General features: G+C 36.6%; 2 protein-coding genes across 2 annotated transcripts; both read left to right on the top strand.

Moving 5' to 3' along the window:
- Positions 1–7,779: 7,779 nt before the first annotated feature.
- Positions 7,780–8,766, top strand: LOC306653652 (olfactory receptor 11H6; the record flags this gene model as incomplete). Its single annotated transcript, XM_079126658.1, has 1 exon — positions 7,780–8,766. One exon carries the CDS (start codon positions 7,780–7,782, stop codon positions 8,764–8,766), a length of 987 nt encoding a protein of 328 aa, XP_078982784.1.
- A 4,762-nt stretch (positions 8,767–13,528) lies between these two features.
- Positions 13,529–14,473, top strand: LOC306653651 (olfactory receptor 11H7-like; the record flags this gene model as incomplete). Its single annotated transcript, XM_079126657.1, has 1 exon — positions 13,529–14,473. The coding sequence occupies one exon, from the start codon at positions 13,529–13,531 to the stop codon at positions 14,471–14,473; it is 945 nt and encodes a 314-aa protein (XP_078982783.1).
- Positions 14,474–20,394: the final 5,921 nt, after the last annotated feature.

Here is a 20,394-nt window from a genome sequence, read left to right as displayed (position 1 = left end):
CTTATGAAAGTGGCATATGTGTTAACATTACATAAAACATTATCAATTATTTTATTCAGTAAATAATAATTGAGTACCTACTATGTTCCAAGTGCTTCTCTAGAGAGACTAATGATATGCTATGAACAAAATGGTCAAAAAACACTACCTAATGGAGTTTGCATCCTACTAGGGGATAGATAGGTAATAAAAATGTAAGTAAGATATATAGCATGTTAGAATTTTAAATGCTATGCAGAAAGGGGAAAGAGGACAGAAAATGTAGGAGAAAGAACTGAAATGTTGAATAGAATTATCAGGAAAGGGTACTCTGAGAAGATAATATTTAAGCAAAAGCTTGAAGGACACAAGGCAAAGAGCTATATAGACAGCTGAAGGGAAAGCATGCCAAGCAGAAGGAAGCAAGTGTTCTGCAAGATCCTAAGGCAGGATTTCACCTGGGAAACAGCAAGGAAGTTGGTTTGCTCAAGTAGAGAGATTAAGGGGGGGGAGGGGTATTGAAACAGAAGTTAGAAAGTGCACAGGTGACCAAGTTGGGTAGGACTTTTTAAACCATAGTAGGAATTTTTCTCAATTATAGTTCTACGTATTTCAGGGATACAAAGCGATGCTGTGATTCATGGATACAATGTAGAGTACTTAAGTTGAGCTAATTAAAATATCCATCAAATATTTTCGTGGTGAGAACATTTGAAATTTAACCTCTTAGCAATTTTGAAATGTATAGTACATTATTACTATACTCACTTCACTGCAATGTGTCTCATAGAGAAAACATTTATTGCTACTAGTTAATTAAGGCTTTGTGTCCTCTGACCATGATCTGCCCATTCCCTCCCCCATCCTCCCAGTCTCTGATAACCACCATTGAACTCTCTGCTTCATTGAGTTTAAATATTTTAGATTCACACATAGGTGAGAATATGCAGTATTTGTTCTGTGCTTTATTGGACCTAGCATGTTTTTCAGTTCCTTCCATATTATCACAAATAACAAAACTTCTACACTTTTAAGACTGAATAGTAATCCTTTGTGTCGTGTTCCACCTTTTCTTTATCCATTCATCTGTTGATGAACATCTAAGTTGATTCTATAACTAGGCTATTAAAAATTGTGCTGCAATGAATTTGGGATCGTATCTTCAAAATACTTATTTCAAATCTTTTGGGTATGTACCCAGAAATGAGATTGCTGGATCATAGAGTAATTCTAATTTTAGTTTTCTAAGGAACTTCCATACATTTTTCCATAAAGGTAGTGTTAATTTACACGCCCAATGAGCAAGAGTTCCATTTTCTTTGCATCATTGCCAATGCTTGCTATCTTTGGTCTTTTTAGGTAACAGACATCCTTATAGCTATGAAGTGAAATCTCATTGTGCTTCTAAATGTGCATTTCTCTAATAATTATGGATGTTAAGTGCTTTTCATATATCTGTTGGTCATGTATATATTTTCTTTAGAGAAAAGTCTCCTCAGTTCCCTTGCCCACTTTTCAATTGGATTATTTATTTCCTTTCCATTGAGTTGCTTGAAATTCTTATATATTTTGGATATTAACCTTATTAGAAGTATGGATTGGGAATATTTTCTCTTCATAGGTTGGATCTTCATTCTCTTGATTGTTTTCTTTGCTGTGCAAAAGCTTTTTATTGTTATGTAATGCCATCAAATTCTTTTCTTTTTTTCCTGAATTTAGCATTTAATGAAACATCCTTAGTTCACTTTAACTAGCTATGATCACAATCCAAATAATCAGGTTTTTCTGGCATGGAAAAAAAATTTTTTTAAATATCCAAAAGGAAAAATAATAATTTAAAAAAAATTGAACTGGGAAAAAAGAGGATTATTATTTTTAAACCAATATCCTTTCATTTGAACAAGTTCAAATGTGCTGCAATGAAGCTGAGTCATATGTGATCAATGTGCTTTGTTGAAACTGAATCATATGTGATCTTCTCTATTCTTCTTTTGTTTTCTGAGCTTTGGAGGTCATATTTTTAAAAAATCATTGCCCAGTCCCATGTTGAGTAGTTTTCCATCTATATTTTCCTTGTAGTCATTTTACTGTTTGCGATCTTATATTTAAATCTTTAATTCATTTTGCATTGATTTTTGTATATGGAGTGAGATAAGGGTCAAGTCTCATTCCTTTGCATAGGAATATCCAGTTTTCCAACACATTTGTTGAAGAGATTGTCCTTTTCTCAGTGTGTGAGCTAAGCACCTTGACCAATCATGTGCTACTCAGTGTAGGTGCATGGGTTCCTCTCTGAGTTCCCTACTCTATTCCACTGATGGATGAGTTTATTTTTATGCTAGTACATTGCTGTCTCAGTGACTATCATTTGTAGTATAGTTTGAAATCAGGACATGTGATGCCTGTAGCTTTATTGTTTTTGTTCATTATTGCCTGAGCTCTTCAAAAATTTTTGTGACTAGTCAAGAGTTCCACTTGAATTTTCGGATTGCTTTCTCTGTTTCTATAAAAAAAAATGACATTGGACATTTTAAAATTATTTTAATTGATAAATAAAAATTATACACTTTTATGGGGTACTGTAATATTTTGATGCATGTGTACTTTGTAAAATGATTGAGTCATGGTAAACATATCTATTGTTAAGACTCTATTCCAATATCCCAAATAAAAACTCCAGGTTCTTTTGAAGCAAAAGATAAAGGATTTTTTCTGGCCAGGGCTGGGGAAGCAGAAAGCAAACAGTTCTGCAGTCTTGGACACCCACATGGGGGTCAACTGTTGCTTTAAAGCTAAAAAACCACGAAGGAAGGGGGAGAGAGAGGGTGACAGTTACAACCACAGGTTACATAAAGCAGAAATCATAAGTACATGTTCAGAAGGGCAAGCTTACATTCTATAAGTCAAGGATATTGTGGTCAGGGTGTAAGTGGGGGGCATGGAGGTGTTAGCTTCTATGTGAGTGGGCTCATGAGGAAAGGGGGGTCCGATTTTACACAGGGTGAGACGTCTGAACAAAATGGGGTCAGCTTGGCTTAATTTTTAAATCAGCCCATAACACTATCTCCTCAAACATTTATCACTTCTTAATGGTGAAAACATTCCATATATACATGAACTAGAAGAAAAGATTAGGCCATTTCCATTCTTGGCTATTGTCCATAGTGCTGCAAAGAACATAGCAGTACAGGTGTCTCTTTGACATACTGATTTCATTCCCTTTGGATATATACCCAGGAGTAGAATTGCAAGATCATAGAGTAATTCTACTGTTCATTTTGTGAGGAAATGCCATACTGTTTTCCATAATGGCCGTACTAATTCCCATCAACAGTGAATTGGATTATTCCAGTCCATAAACACAGTTTGTCTTTCCACTTTTTTGTGTGTCCCTTTCAGCAACTCATAAATGTTTTGTAGTTTTCATCATAGACATCTTTCACCTCTTTGTTAAATTTATTCCTAGGTATTTTTGTAGCTATTATAAATGGGATTGCTTTCTTTATTTCTATTTCACATAGTTCATAATTGGCACAGTGATGCTACTGATTTTTGTATGTTGGAGTTTTTTTAATCCTGCGACTTTGTTGAAATCATTTGTTAGTTCTAATTGTGTGTTTTGGTTTTGGTTTTGGTGGAGTCTTTGGGATTTTCTATATATAAGATCAGCCCTTCTGCAAACAGTCACAGTTTGGCTTCTTCTTTTTTCCAATTTGGATGCATTTATTTCCTTCTCTTGACTTACTGCTCTGGCTAACTATTTCAGCACTATGTTGAATAAAAGTGGTGAAAGTGAGCATCTTTGTCTAGTTCCAGATCTTAAAAGAAAATTTCAGCCTTTCCCCACTCAGTACATTATCTGCTGGGTTATTATAAATGGATTTTATCACATTTAGGTTCTACTTCATATCTTTATATTTGAACCCTAAACAAGCATATAAGCTCCCTGAAGTTTTGACCTTGTTTGTTCTCATCACCTGTGTGTACTCAATATTTAACCCAGAGTCTGACACACAGTAGGTACATAATAAATGTTTGTCAATTACATGGATTTTTTTAAAAGAATAAAGCAATTCTATTTTGAAGAGTCTATTTTGAAAAGATCACACACATGCAAGCATGCCCACACTTGGCTACACTTACATTCTTTCCTTCTGCCCACCTATCCCCATCCCAAAACAGATAAATCAGTTCCTTACAGGGAGGACTATCTCCACAAAAAAGGAAAGTTTTCCTTGCCTCCTTGTCTCACTAGTCAAACCACTAGGGAAAATATAAACACATACAGGTAGAATTAAATGCATGCGCAGAGATACAGGTACAGAGAAGGAACTGGGAGGCTCCCAGCAGACACACTGGGGAACTATGGATCCTATTCAGGAGAGATTTGTAAACTCTTAATAATTGCTGACTTAGAAAACACAGTTCATTTGGCTCAGAGCACTAAAAGATGTTAGGTCTCTCAAGTTTCAAATAATATTGCCCATCCATGAGACAACTTTTCTACTGCATAAAGGAGAAGATTCTTATGGCTGAGTTTCTCTTACATCTTCCTCTTGGAATCAGAAAGGCCATCAGGTATGTAAGGAAGTCACCCTCTCTCTGAGACACTGTCCTGCTACATTGACCACTGTCAGATAAGAGCATGTGGTTCTTCTGCAAATCCTTAAATTATTTGTTCCTTTGTTCTTTGTTGGAACATGTTAGGCTCTCTGCTTCTCCCATCTTACCCCTAAGGGAGCCAGGGGTGATACAACCACACCAAGGGCTCAATGGGGTTCCTAGAGTGCCCACTCTACAACTCAGGGAAAATGGTGTTCAAATGTCTTAGATATTTTTGAGGGATCACTAAATTCTCCTCAGTTAGAATGTGCTTGATCTTGTACCACTTCGTAAAATTAGTGAAGTTTGGTCGACAGATTATCTTCCAACAGGAACAATTAAAGCAGGTTGTTATTTTTTTAGAGTCGTTATCAAGTGACAAATAGTAAGTACAAACAGAAAGAAGTAGGTCAGTGGACTCTCTTTTCCTTTGGATTTGCCTATATATTAACCTCAAAATCATAAGTTTTTAAAAGAAGATGAACCCCTGTACTTATAATTTAAAAAGAGCTTGACCTTGGGCAAGTGATTTAAATTCCCACAAGTGGTTTCAGTTAGAGGAGGGCTTGACTCCCTTCTCAGTTATACAAAATGGCTTTCATAGTTGTTTGTCCTTCTCTCCAACTGTGCATTTTTACTCTCCTTTGAGATGAAGAGAAAGACAAAAGAGGTGAATTTAAATTTGCCACTTGAGCTGCTAATAGATGCACTTTAGAGGTGGAGGGAATAGAAATGATGCAGTGTGATTTCAAATCAACTGTGTAGTTTTTTCTATCTTTTTCTAACCCTATATTCCATAGATAGCTAAAGTTTCACTCTGGCAGAAAAGAAAATGTCAACAAGATCTTGGACATCATGAAATCAAATAATTACCAAAGTGGGAGTCAAGACTTAAGAGCTTTGGTTCCAGGTCACACACAATGCATTGGAAGGATATTTCTCTTCTAGGTACCAAGGAATTCCTGGCCTGTAAGTAGGGTAAGTTATTTTGTGTCTTATGTTCTTCCTACTATCCTGAGAAACCCAAAATGTCTATTTTAATGCTAAATAAAAGCTGTCATGCCAGCTGCACTACATAAAAGCGGGCCCTTTTATGGCCCACAGCATAGAGATGGACACACTGCAAAACACACAGCTCAGAAATTGCCTATGCAGGGGACTACTAATGTAGCAACAGTCTTTTTAAAATTTTTTTTAGTTGTTAATGAACGTTTATTTTGTTTATTTATTTATATATGGTGCTAAGAATAAAACCCAGTGCCTCACACTGCTAGGCAAGCGCTCTTCCTCTGAGCCACAACCCCAGCCCTGTAGCAGCATTCTTGATAGCTTTGCAAAATAAAAGTTGTGAAGGGGGAAGAATTTTATTTTTCATGTTCACTATTATACCACAGAATTTAGCACAATGCTAGGAAAATAACAGTGAATAAATATTTGACAAGTGCTAAGTAAATAAAATGCTATGATTTAAAAAATTCAGCACCTAACCTTTTTTTACTGCAAGCTATTTTCCAATCTAGAATGATAGCATATGGGCTGTCAAATATAATATTATTATGGAAAGTATATTTGAAATTAAAATTCTCCTCTAAATTTTGGTACATATGGTCATCATAATTGTACTCTATTGAACTAAATCACTTGGAGAAAATATACATTTTCATAAAAATCAAGTTCACTAGAGAAATGTTTTCATTATTCTAAAAATATGGTATATTCAAATATCCAAAGCCATCCTGACAATAAGACATTTAACATTCTGAATTTGCTCTAGGTTTGATCAATTATTAAGAAGCAGACCTCTTGATCTCTACATATTATATAAATGGCATGATGATGGAATTTTGTGAGTATCTTCACAGTGACATTAATAATAATGTGATCAATTATCCTACTTTTAAAGACAATATATTGCTAATCTAAAATACTGGTGTTGGTTTACTCAGCCAAATAGCCTACTTTAACCAGGAAACTTTAGGACAGAGAAATAAGCCTGGATTAACAGTTTCAAGAATGTTGTTAGCAAAATATCCACTTCTTTAGTCTGGTCTCAACTCCTGATTTAGCCAATAGCAGAAAGATCTTTCTGGTCTTTGCACATCCTAAAGAAACCCTTCTATTGATTATTTAACTCATATTAAATATTTAATTCATGCTTAACATAAAAGCAAGATGATAAAGGGACATATTATAGAGTTTGGGGCTTAATTCTAGCAAAAATGAAGGCACATGGTTTTATATACTAGAGAAACAGACTTACCAGCAGCAAGATGTCTCAAGATCCAAGCCACAATGTTTGGACAATGCGGTTTGGACAGTGCAGGTGGGGTGAAGCCAGAAGGAACTGTGGCCGGCAAAAGAAATCATATACAAGGGATATAACACCTGACTTCCACCATTATGGAAGAGAAATTAGACTTCCTTTTTATAGCTTCATGAAATTTACCTGGGGAGTGCCAGGATCAATGTGTAAAAGTAATAAAGGAGACCAATTTGGCTCAACATGAAGAAGTGCTCAGAGACAATCGAGTTCCTCAGGAGAGAAATGAACTGGATTGTTCACCAAATCCAGATACCACCTGGGAAGAGTCTGATCTAGAGAGAACTAGATAGGTAGTTCTCAACACGTTTTATAGGTTCTAAGGTGTTCTGTGGCACACCTCCCTAAAAGTAACAAAAGAAAGGGGGTCCAAGACTCTGACCTCACGGTTTCAATCTTACTTGCTTTTTATTGAAGATATATATATATAACTCATATATATATATATACACACATATGTATATCTTAAAAAAGCATTTAGCAGTTGTTTTTTCATATTTATACCAAAATTTGCTGCAAAGTGAAAGGATAAATTCAAAGTTTATACTCATACATAGACTATGAAGGCAATGATTTTTACCATTAAAGATTAAACATTACTGAGTCTCAGGGATACAGGACCATTTGAAATTAAATGGGTCTATGCCAAACCCAAACCCATCAGTAAATCCTAGGAACACTGTTGTGTTCCTAGGATTTACTGACTGCACATAGACCTAAGTGAAACCCTTAAATCTCTCTGAATATCAGTTTTCTTATCTGTAAAGAGGAGGATAATGTAGACCTCCCTATAACTCAAAGGCTCATTAGAAAAACCAAATGAGATGGTGCAAAAATACTTAGTACACTTTCCAGTAATGTATGAGCAAAACCTACAAATGTACATCGTTGTTCACTTCTTAGTTACTTCTGTTTTTCTAACAGCTTTGGGATCCCAGAACAGAACAGTGCATTTTGTGACTGAATTCATCCTTCTTGGTTTCCATGGTCAAAGGAAGATGCAGAGTTTCTTCTTCTCATTAATTCTGGTTCTCTATCTCCTGACCCTGCTGGGGAACGGAGCTATTGTCTACGCAGTGAAATGGGACAGGAGACTACACACACCCATGTACATCCTCCTGGGAAACTTTGCCTTTTTAGAAATTTGGTATGCTTCCTCCACTGTCCCAAACATGCTAGTCAATATCCTCTCTGAGACTAAGACCATCTCCTTCTCTGGCTGCTTCCTCCAATTCTATTTCTTTTTTTCACTGGGTACAACAGAGTGTTTCTTCTTATCAGTTATGGCTTATGATCGGTACCTGGCCATTTGTCGCCCACTACACTACCCATCCATCATGAGTAGGAAGTTCTGTGTAACCCTGATCTGCATGTGCTGGGTGAGTGGATTCCTCTGCTATCCAGTCCCCATCATCCTCATCTCCCAACTTCCCTTCTGTGGCCCTAACATCATTGACCACTTTGTGTGTGACCCAGGCCCATTGTTCGCCCTGTCCTGTGTCTCTGCTCCTTCCACTGAGCTTATCTGTTACACCTTCAACTCAGTGATTATTTTTGGGCCCTTCCTCTCCATCTTAGGATCTTATACCATGGTACTCAGAGTTGTGCTTCGTGTTCCCTCCGGTGCTGGTCGAACTAAAGCTTTCTCCACATGTGGGTCCCACCTAATGGTTGTGTCTCTATTCTATGGAACCCTTATGGTGATGTATGTGAGCCCTACATCAGGGAACCCTGCAGGAATGCAAAAGATCGTCACTTTGGTTTACTCAGCAGGGACTCCATTCCTAAATCCCCTTATCTACAGTCTTCGAAACAAAGACATGAAAAATGCCCTTAAAAAAGCCCTGGGAATAACAACTAGTTAAAGCTGAGACTGCTTTGAAATAAATGCTGAATGGGTCACTTTTCTTTTAAGAAGCGAAAGAATTATTTTTATTGTACAGAATAATGGGATCTACTGTGATATTTTCACACATGCCTACATAGTGAACTGATCATGTTCATCTACCTTCTACCTTTATTCCCCCTCTCCCATCCTTCCCTGTCCCTAACATTCTCTCTTCTACTTTCAGGTCAACTTTATTTTTCCCCATAATCCTGGGGACTGAATCCAGGGCCTCATCAAGTCAATTTCTCTTATCTATTTTTCTTTTCATATTTCCACATATGAGAGAGAACATGCAATATGCTACTTTCTATATATGGCTCATTTTGCTTAACAAAATGATGTCATCAAGTTCCATTCATTTTGCTGCAAATGACAGTATTTCATATATATATATATGCATACATTTGTTACACACACCATGTATATATATATATCATATTTAGATATTCCTTATATATATATATCACATATTCTTTATCCATTCATCTATTGATGGGCACCTAGGCTGATTCCATATCTTAACTATCTTGAATAGTGCCACAATAAATACTGGCATGCAGGTATCTCTTTTATATCCTGACTTCATTTCCTTTGGATATATACTGGGGAGTAGAATTGCTAGATCATATGATAGTTCTATTTTCAGTGTTTTGAGGAACCTCCATACTTTTTCCCCATAGTGGCTGTGCTAAGTTATACTCTGAGTGGGACACTTTTGACCTTAGTTATTTATAATTATAATAGAGAATGGCTTCAGTAAGTGTTTTCCGGATCATACTTACAAGGAGAGGTAGAAACATCTTTCACAATTCCTTAGCAGTTCTATGTCAGCTCATTGGTAATTAATGTTCAATAAAATATTTTTAACATGCATGGCCTCACTGAGTAATTATATTTTGTTCATTTATATGTATATATATATATGTTCTTTTTTTCATATATATAATCAACAATACATGTAGGTGTGTGTATACATGTTTATGTGCATATGTCCTTTTTCTATGATGTATATTTGCTGGTCTTAACCTTAGCTGATGGAATAAATCAATTACATGTGTACCTAAAGCCTTGGAAAAGGTGTAATCTTTTAAATTCATTAAATAAATATTCTTAAAGAAAATGGGTTAAGAATCCATCCAAAAAAAAAAAAAAAACCTAGGAATGGATATCTTCTATATTTTGAGGCAGTCTTTCACACCAAATCAGAGTATGCTTCACACCTCTATACTTCATGCCTCTATCACTTAGGGATAAAGTGAAAACTTTCTGTAACTCAAAGACCCATTTGGTCTTCTGTCCTACTGACCCACTGTGTGAACCTTGCACTTCTTGATGATCAGTCCTCTTATTTTATCTCAAACACACTTACTCCCATCTGGGATCTTTATTCATATTATTTCCTCCCAAATCAATGTGACAACCCCCATATCTTGTGTGATACAGAATACAATAGCCTCAATATATTGAATGCTATTTTTAATAATCCCCATAGATCAATTTATTGAAAAGTATCAATGAAACCCCCAGGCAAGAAGCAAGAAGGTCCCTACGGACAACATGAAAAGTTACAGGCGCACTGGAAGAGAGACCTGTGAATTCTCAACAGTGGCAAACATAAGGCATAAAGTAGGACCAGCACAGCATCTCTACACAGTGAGAAATAGGCCCTAGAATCTTAAGGTACAAGGCAAGTAAAATTAGTCATGCACGAAGCTCTCACACTGGACTTCCACCTTAGAGCCAAGGAAGGAAAGATCTCTGTGACTTCTATGCAGATGACCTTCAGGATCATCTAGGAAAGATTCATGGTATTAGGGGCCGTCTTCTCTGATGGGCACTGCTGATATTATATACCATAGTGGGCCTACTCCACTCTATATTTGTTCATTCCATTTGTTCATACACTGGAGAAACTGGGTGTCAAAAAAGTCAGTTTCTCTTTCAGCTTAAGAACCAAAAGAAAAACAAATTCCTCAGAGTATGTAGATCATCATGGAATTCACACACTCTAAAATCAGTGCACTAAGTGTTAACAAGGTCATTCGTAAGTCTTCCTCCTCTCGGAAAGTGGCTGAAGCACTAGCAAAGGTTACAATTTTGTAGAAAAGTTGAGCCAAATGGTATGGAAATAGTTCTGTCTACTGAGACTGGAACAATATGAAATTGGGATTTTTTTTTTTTTTTTTTTTTGGTCTTCGCTCAGTTCTATCTTCTTTATCCATCCCATTCCTCATCTGAACCTTTATAAACAATGACATTAAAGAAGAAAGGAAAAGAAAAAGCCAAATTCATGTGTATGAAAACTAAGATTTCACATAGAGGTTAATGATGGGTATTTTAGGAAATGCTTCTTACAAGTACATTGAAATTATCTGTGAAATTCAGTTATCATGCTTTCCCTGCTACTAATAGTTTTTCTACAAGTATGCTTGTTGTTTTTAATATCAGCAAAAGTAGTCTGTAGCTTGAATACATAATACCAAGTCCTGTGCATTTAGTTTTGGAGTCAAAGTCTATGAGTCTAAGCTCAGAGTCATTGCTGCCGCTGCTCCAGTCAATGGTAAGTAGCTTCTCTCTGCTCTCTCCTGTTGAGAAGAGAGGTTTCTTCCTTGGCTAGATGGAGAATGTGTACCGTTCCTATAGTGGGGAACCATTCTTTCAAGGCATCTCACTAAAATGACCTTCAGTGAAGTTTCATTTAGTTCTCAATAATCATCCTAGTTTAAAAATTAAAAGTCACTTATCCTCATCTTTCCGTTTCCTTCTCATCATGGTTCCTTGTTCACCAGATCACAACCTGCTTTGACATGACCAGCTCAACAGGGAGGTTGTGCTGCTTCTAGATGGGTTTCATAGTTCACTTAACGTATGGCTAATGTATTGAGCCTGCAACAGCTGCATAATCATAAATATATTTAACTTATTTAATATGACCTCAATAGCAGAAAAGATTGTTTTCTATTTCTGTTTAATGAGTGCTATAAATTATATATATATATATAATATATATAATATATATCACTTCTATGCAAAAAAGGTTTAAGGTAAATTCTTCTCATCAATCAAAAGTGTTAAAGGTATCTTGTTAAAACTTTTCCAACCGGGCACAGTGGCACATGACTGTAATCTCAGTGGCTTGGGAGGCTGAGGCAGGAGGATCACAAATTCAAAGCCAGCCTCATCAATTTAGCAAGGCGCTAAGCATCTCAGTGAGACCCTGTCTCTAAATAAAATACTAAAAAGGGCTGGGGATGTGGGTCAGTGGTTAAGTGACCCTAAATTCAATCCCTAGTACAAAAAAAAAAAAATCTGGTTATCACAATATGTTAAAACTATCATTATGCTCTTTTCTCTAAGTTGTATTTGATTCTTAAAACTATTTCTTTGATGATGGTCTCCCAAGGAATCAAGGACAAATTTTTAGAATGTGAGAAAATTAATTTTTGAAACAACATCTTTAAATGCCTTGTATCTTATTACTTTGACTATTGAGGGGGGGTTTTATAAATGAACCAAAGCAAAATTTCCTGAATAATGAATTTTAAGGGAACATTCTGGCAGCATTAATAGAAAAAGTTTTAAAAGAGAAACTCTGTTCTTGTAAGTTTTCTTCTCCATCTCATAAGTTACATTCATCTTCCGATGAAATGTCTCTTTTTAAATGTATGTGAATTATGATAAATTACCATGTGAAATTAATCATCAGGGAATGAGTAATAATGACTTTTCTTTGCTAAAAGCAAAAGATTAATTATCAAATTATAAATGAGCTGTAGTAACATGTAAACATCTTTAATTAGGAAAAAGCAAAATATATTTTAAAATTACCATCTGTATGCCCTCATTGATTGTCTTCTAATATTTTAAAAAACTGATGGAAGATAAATTTTTCATACAGAAATAGCTCCAGAAGGAATCTGAAATAATGTCAAAGCACAAGCCATTCTAATTTGTAGTGTGGTAACACACCCGTAATACTAGTGACTTAGGAGGCGGAGCCAGTAGGATCACAAGTTCAAGGCCAGCCTCAGCAACCTAGTGAGACCCTATCTCAAAATAGAAAAATTTTAAAAGGGGCTGGAAATGTAGCTCCATTCAATCTCTAGTACCATGAAAGAAAAGAAAAGAGAAGAAAACGATGGCATACATGTCCTCATATTTTGAAGTGAATAGCACTACACAATTGTTGTGTCTGAGCAGCCTTCACTGAAAAACAAAGTACATATTTTGCCTCTATTCCAACATTTCTGTTTCCGGCTCCACCCCACCTGCCCCAGCACTGGGGATGAAAACCATCATCTTGCACATGATAGGCAAGCACTCTATCTCTGAAATAAAGAAGATGAAATTTAACTGAGTTTGGTCCACTACCACTGAAAATTCAAACAACCTAGAATTTATAAAAAAGAAAGAAAGAAAGAAAGAGAGAGAGAGAGAGAGAGAGAGAGAGAGAGAGAGAAAGAAAGAAAGAAAGAAAGAAAGAAAGAAAGAAAGAAAGAAAGAAAGAAAGAAAGAAAGAAAGAAAGAAAGAAAGAAAGAAAGAAAGAAAGAAAGAAAGAAAGAATACTAATGGGGCCAAAGGGCACATTCAGAATAGGCCAGGATTTGTTTAAGACTTGTTTTAGGATAGCCAATACATTTGCCTGCATGAGTCAAACCCCTATCTCAAGAAAAGCTTCAAGACATTTCATCAACAAGTAAATAATTATTATCTATCTTCCCTCCAGAGTCAGGGGATCATGAATAAGTCAGAGAGAGCTACAGTGGCAGATTTTGTCCTGTTGGGTTTTCCTGGTCCCTGGAATATGCAGATCACACTTTTCTCAGTGATTTTCTTGGTCTACATGTTGACTCTGACTGGGAACGTGGCCATCATTTGTGCAGTGTGGTGGGACCAACGACTCCACACCCCAATGTACTTCCTCCTAGGCAACTTCTCCTTCCTGGAAATCTGGTATGTGACTTGTACAGTACCCAACATGCTGGTCAACTTTCTTTGTAATACTAAGACCATATCCTTCTCTGGCTGCTTCACTCAGTTCTACTTCTTCTTTTCCCTGGGCACAACCGAATGCTTCTTCCTCTGCATCATGGCTTATGATCGGTATCTGGCCATCTGCCACCCACTGCACTATCCCTGCATCATGACTGGCCAGCTCTGTGGTATTCTAGTGTCTCTTTGTTGGTTCATTGGCTTCCTTGCATATTCTATTCCCATTTTCTTCATTTCTCAACTACCTTTCTGTGGTGCCAACATCATTGATCACTTTCTGTGTGATGTGGAACCACTGATGGCATTGTCGTGTGCCCCTAAACCCATTGTAGGCCAGGTGTTTCATTCTATGAGTTGTTTTCTCATCATTCTCACCATTTTGTACATCCTTGGATCCTATATCCTGGTGCTCAGAGCTGTGTTGCAGGTTCCCTCTTCTGCTGGACGACAAAAGGCCTTCTCTACCTGTGGATCTCACTTGGTTGTGGTGTCTCTGTTCTATGGAACGATAATGGTGATGTATGTGAGTCCCACATCTGACAACACATTTGCTCTTCATAAGATCATCACACTGATATACTCTGTGGTGACACCGGTCTTAAACCCTTTCATCTACAGCCTACGCAACAAGGACATGAAATGTGCCCTCCATCATGTCCTCTGTGGTACAAGAATGACCCACAGTTCATAAGTAGGGTTTGAATAGCCCAGTGACACTTTGCACAAGTCAAAGGCTGATTATAGCCATCATAGTCCTTTTGTGTAAAGCAAACTCATTATGTACCTAATCATATGTTAATGAGCTTCCAGTTTCAGAAATGTGTTCCAGGATCTCACACCAGTCAGAATGGCAGTCATCAAGAATACAAACAATAATAAATGCTGGAGAGGATGTGGAGAAAAAGGAACACTTTTACACAACTAGTGGGATATATTAGTACAACCATTATGAAAATCAGTATGGAGGTTCCTCAAAAGACTAGGCATGGAGCCTCCACATGACCCAGCTATACCACTCCTCAGTATTTACCCTAAAGAATTAAAGTCATCATACTCTAGTGATATAAGCACACCTATGTTTATAGCAGCATAATTCACACTAGCCAAACTATGGAACCACCTAAGTGTCCATTTTATTTAATGGTAAATAAAATGTGGTATACATACACAATGGAGTTTTATTCAGCCATAAAGAAAAATAAAAGTATGTCACAGCACAATGGATAGAACTCAGGAATATTATATTAAGCAAAATAATCTAAACTCAGAAGGTCAAGGGCGGTATGTTTTCTCTTATATGTGGAAGTCAGGAAGGAAAAAGGAAAAGAAAGGTGAGGCAGGGTGAGAGGGCTCATGAAAACTGAAGGGAGATCAGTAGAGTAGAGGGTGGGGGAGGGAGAAAGGGGAAATACTGGGCAATGGTATTGGCCAAATTATAGTGCTGTATTGTGTGCATGCACAAATGTGAGACAACAAATCACACCATTATGTACAATTATAATGAACCAATAAAAAATATGTGTTCTAGGGGGGAAAATAAGCTCCAAACCCATGGCAAAATAACTCTCAAAAATCTTAATGTCTACTTCCAGAAAGGTACAATCTCTGTCCACATAACTTTTTAAAGATAGAAATCAGTTATTTGTTTACATATTATTGACTGCTTATGCAGTAAAAGACATAACAATATGCCTATTGTCCTGGATTTTTTCTGGGGGGAGGGGTTACTGAGGATTGAATCCCAGGGCACTTTATCACTGAGCCACATCCCCAGTCCTTTTGATTTTTTTTATTTTGAGACAGGATCTCCCTAAATTGATTAGAGCCTTGCTAGATTGCTGAGGCTGACCTCAAACTTGCAATCCTCCTGCCTCAGCCTCCCAAACCACTGGGATTATAGGTGTGCACTGCCACACCCAGTTGTCCTAGATTTTTGACAACACAACATTGTCGACTCACTAAGTGTGAATCCAATTCCACAATTAAATTAGTTCATAATTTTCCCCAATGGTGTATTAGAGGAGGCTAGAAATCCTCTAAGATAGGCTGAAACCTGTGAGCGAAATCAGGTTGAATTCATGAGGGAAAATACCTTCAAGTGAGAGTTGTAAATAGGAAATACCCCTCAGTGAAATGACAGGCACATCAAGAAAACCACTCAGAGGGTTTGGCCTTGTCCCCTTGAGTCTGATGAATACCAGGACTGTCCCTCATTTATATCTGGAAAAAAAAAAAAAATGCTGGTTGTGAAAAGAGCTGGCTCTGAGAGCACAGCTGGAGTGACGCACATACAAGAACAGACTCCACAATACATAGAATGCTCTTATCTCACCTAGTTAGACCCCATGGAAGGTAACTTGGGCCATCTGGAGAAGGACTCCACTCAAAAGTACTACTAAAGAAGTAAAGCAATCCCAAAAGTGACTCCAGAGGGAGTAGGTCACCAGAAAGCAGGGGTGAAGAAGTGCTAAGTAGCCAGTCAGTGAAGAGCATCGGAGAGCCCACCTCCCCTGAAAAATGTGTGTGTGTGTGTGTGTGTGTGTGTGTGTGTGTGTGTGTGTGTGCGTGCGTGTGCACATGTGTGTCCATACCTACACCAGTCAAGGAACAGTCTTTCAGCCTGGACTTCTTGACTCAAACCTAGAGTAACTGGAAGCATCAAAGTAATATAGGGAGGAAGAATAAAAGATCAGTGGGAACAAAGTAAATTAAGCTCAAATTAAACCTGGTCTGGAGTTTTAACTTGGATTTAAAAATTAAAATTCTGATTTTAAACTATACTGAATTTTAAATACCTTGATGAGATCATATATTAACATTAAACAAAGTCATAAAAGCTATTATATTGACCCAAGTTATTATTCACAGGTGGAGTTAAATAAATCATCAGAAAGTATTTAAAATAGACATGGTGGGAAGAAAAATAAAGTTCCTTTGCATTTATACCCTAAGTTTAAATTGTCCAATAAGACGGTTACAGGTGTAAGTGTTGAAATATTGCCATAGCCTAGAAGAAAAAGAAAGCTTTTACCTGAAATACCAAGTGTCTCCTTGACAATACCCTTGGGTGATTAAGAACACTATGCTTTAGGATGCACAGAGGGACCTAAAAAGGTGGGGAAAGGAACCAGAAAATCTGCTTAGGATGCTACCAAAGACAAACTTGAACTGCCCATCTCAGTTTTCCTTAAATCACACCTAATAGTTCAATGATTCAGCTGAACTGATTAGCTCATAGGGACAGAAAATGTTTTTTATAAAACTCAATGACCTCAGTATCCTACTGCTGTGACTTACTAGATGTTGAATTAGTAACTTCGTCTGGCAAACACCTGTTCTTTTGCTAATATTCAACACAGACATCACTTCTCCTGGAAAGCCTTTTTCACATCACCAAACTGTTCCATGTGTCCCTCTGTGACACATCTAGAATACACAGGGTCATGTTTCAATCATGACACTTGTAGAGGTCATAAGAGACTTACGTGTCTCTTATGTGTCTCTGTCTCTTCCCCTAGACTACGAATCATTTGAAGAAAAATACATTATCTTACTTTTTTATCCCTAAAAAGTAGCAAAATGCTTGATTTGAAAAAACATGGAAAAGGAACAGTTTGTAAAACTGGATAGATGGGCCAGTTCTTGAGCCAACTGTCCTTAGAAGTAAACATGGTTTTGTCATGAAATCGTTAACTGTTTGGAACTTTTTCATTTTTTATTTGTTCTAATTCATTGTACATGACAGGGGAATGCATCTATACATTTTCATAAATCATATATAAATGGAGTATAATTTCTCATTTTTCTGATTATACATATTGTAGGATCACATTGGTCATGCAGTCATATATACATGAGGTAATAATGTCTGTTTCACTCAACTATCCTTCCTACCCCCACACCCCTTCCCCTCCTTTCACTCCCCTCTACCTAATATAAAGTAACTCTAATATTCCCTATCCCTCACTTATTGTGAATTAGCATCCACATATCAGAGAAAACATTCGACCTTTGGGCTTTTGGGGTTTGGCTTATTTCACTTAGCATGATATTCTCTAACTCCATCTATTTACCAGCAAACGCCATAATTTCATTCTTCTTTGAAGCTGAGTAATATTCCATATTATGTATATATATATATGTATACACATGCCACATTTTCTTTATCCATTCATCTGTTGAAGGATAAAGCTATTGTGAGTTGAGCTGCTATAAACATTGATGTGGCTGCATCACTGTAGTTATGTTGCTTTTAAGTCCTTTGGGTATAAATCAAGGGGTAGAATAGCTGAGTCAAATGGCGGTTCCATTCAAGTTTTCTGAGGAGTCTTCAGATTTCTTTCCATGATTATTGCACCATTTTGCATTCCTACCAGCAATGTATGAGGGTACCTTTTTCCCCACATCCTCGCTAACACCTATTATTGCTTATATTCTTGATAATCACCATTCTAATTGAAATGAGATAAAATCTTAGAGTAGTTTTGATTTGCATTTCAAAAATGTTGAACATTTTTTCATATATTTGTTGATCAATTGTATATCTTCTTCTGTGAAGTGTCCTTAGCCCATTTATTGATTGGGTTATTTCTGGTGTTCAGTTTTTTTTTTTAGTTCTTTATATATCCTAGAGATTCAGACTTCATCTGATGTGCATGTGGTAAAGATTTTCTTCTAATCTGTAGGCGCTCTCTTCACATTGATTGCTTCTTTTGCTGAGAAGAAGCTTTCTAGTTTGAACCCATTTATTGATTCTTGATTTAACTTCTTATGCTTAGGGGTCTTGCCAAGGAAGTCAGATATGGTGAAGATTTGGGCCTACTTTTTCTTCTAGTAGTTGCAGGGTCACTAAGTGCCTAAGTCCTTGATCCACTGTGAGTGGAGTTTCATGCAGGGTGAGAAATATAAGTTTAATTTCATTTTGTTACATGTGGCTTTCCATTTTTCCCAGCACCATTTGTTGAAGAGGCTATCTTTTCTCCAGTGAATGTTTTGGCACCTTTGTCTAGTATGAGATAGCTGGACTTGTGTGGGTTTGTCTCTGTACCATTGGTCTATAGTATCTGTTTTGGTGCCAATACCAAGCTATTTTTATTACTATTGTTCTGTAGTATACTTTGAGGTCTGGTATTATGATGCCTTCTGTTTCAACTCTTCCTGCTCAGGATTCTTTGGCTATTCTGGGTCTCTTATTTTTTGAAATGAGTTTAATGATTGCTTTTTCCAGTTCCATGAAGAATTTCATTGGGGTTTTAATAGAAATTGCATTAAATTTGTATAATGATTTTGGTAGGATGGTTATTTTGACAATATTAATTCTGCCTATCCAGGAACATGGGAGGTCTTTTCATCTTCTAAGGTTGTCTTCAATTTCCTTCTTAGCATTCTGTAGTGTTCATGGTAGAGGTCTTTCACCTCTTTTGTTAGATTGATTGCCAAGTGTTTTATCTTTTTGAGGCAATTGTAAATGGGGTAGTATTATTTCTCTTTCAGTGGATTCATTACTGATGTATAGGAATGTGTTTGATTTGGGGGTATTGCATTTATATCCTGCTACTTTGTTAAATTCATTTATTAGTTCTAGAAGTTTTTGGTGGAACTTTTTGGATCTTCTAAATATAGAATCATGTCATTAGCAAATAGTGATAGTTTGAGTTCTCCTTTACCTATTTGTATATCTTTAATTTCTTTCTTCTGTCTAATTGTTCTGGCTAGAGTGTCAAGGATGACGTTGAATAGAAGTGGTGAAAGAGAGCATCCCTGTCTTGTTCCAGATTTTAAAGGGAATGCTTTCAGTTTTTTCTCCATTTAGAATAATGTTGGCCTTGGGCTTGGCACATATGGCTTTTACAATGTTGATGTATGTTCCTACTATCCCTATTTTTTCCTGTGTTTTGAACAGGAAGGGGTACTGCCTTTTATCAAATGCTTTTTCTGCATTGTTGAAATGAACATATGCTTCTTGTTTTTAAGTCTACTGATATGATGAATTACATTTACTGTTTTCCATATGTTGAGCCAATCCTGCATCCCTGAGATGAGCCTCACTTGATTGTGGTGCACTATCTTTTTTAGCATGTTTTTGTGTGCAATTTGTCAGAATTTTATTGAGAATTTTGCATCTATGTTCATCAGAGTTATTAGTCTGAAGTTTTCTTTTCTTCATGTGTCTTTTTCTGGTTTTGGTATCATAGTGATGTTAACCTCATGGAAAGAGTTTGGAAGGGTTCCCTCCTTTTCTATTTCATGGAATAATTTGAGGAGTATTGGTGTTAATACTTCTTTGAAGGTCTTGTAGAACTCAGCTGAGAATCTGTCTGGTCCTGGGCTTTTCCTAATTGGTAGGCATTTGATGGTATTTTCTGTTTCATTACTTGAAATTGTTCTGTTTAAATCATGTGTGACTTCCTGATTCAGTTTAGGTAGGTCATATGTCACTAGAAATTTGTCAATGTCTTCAATATTTTCTATTTTATTGGAGTTAAATTTTTCAACATAACTTCTAACTATCTTCTATATTTCAGTTGTATTAATTGTCATATTTCATTTTTCATCATGAATTATAATAATTTAGGTTTTTCTCTCTTTTTTTCTTCATTAGTGTGGCTAGGG

Source organism: Sciurus vulgaris (assembly GCF_902686455.1).
Source record: "Sciurus vulgaris genome assembly, chromosome: 2".
Lineage (NCBI taxonomy): Eukaryota > Metazoa > Chordata > Mammalia > Rodentia > Sciuridae > Sciurus > Sciurus vulgaris.
This window is presented reverse-complemented; position numbering and strand designations above follow the sequence as displayed.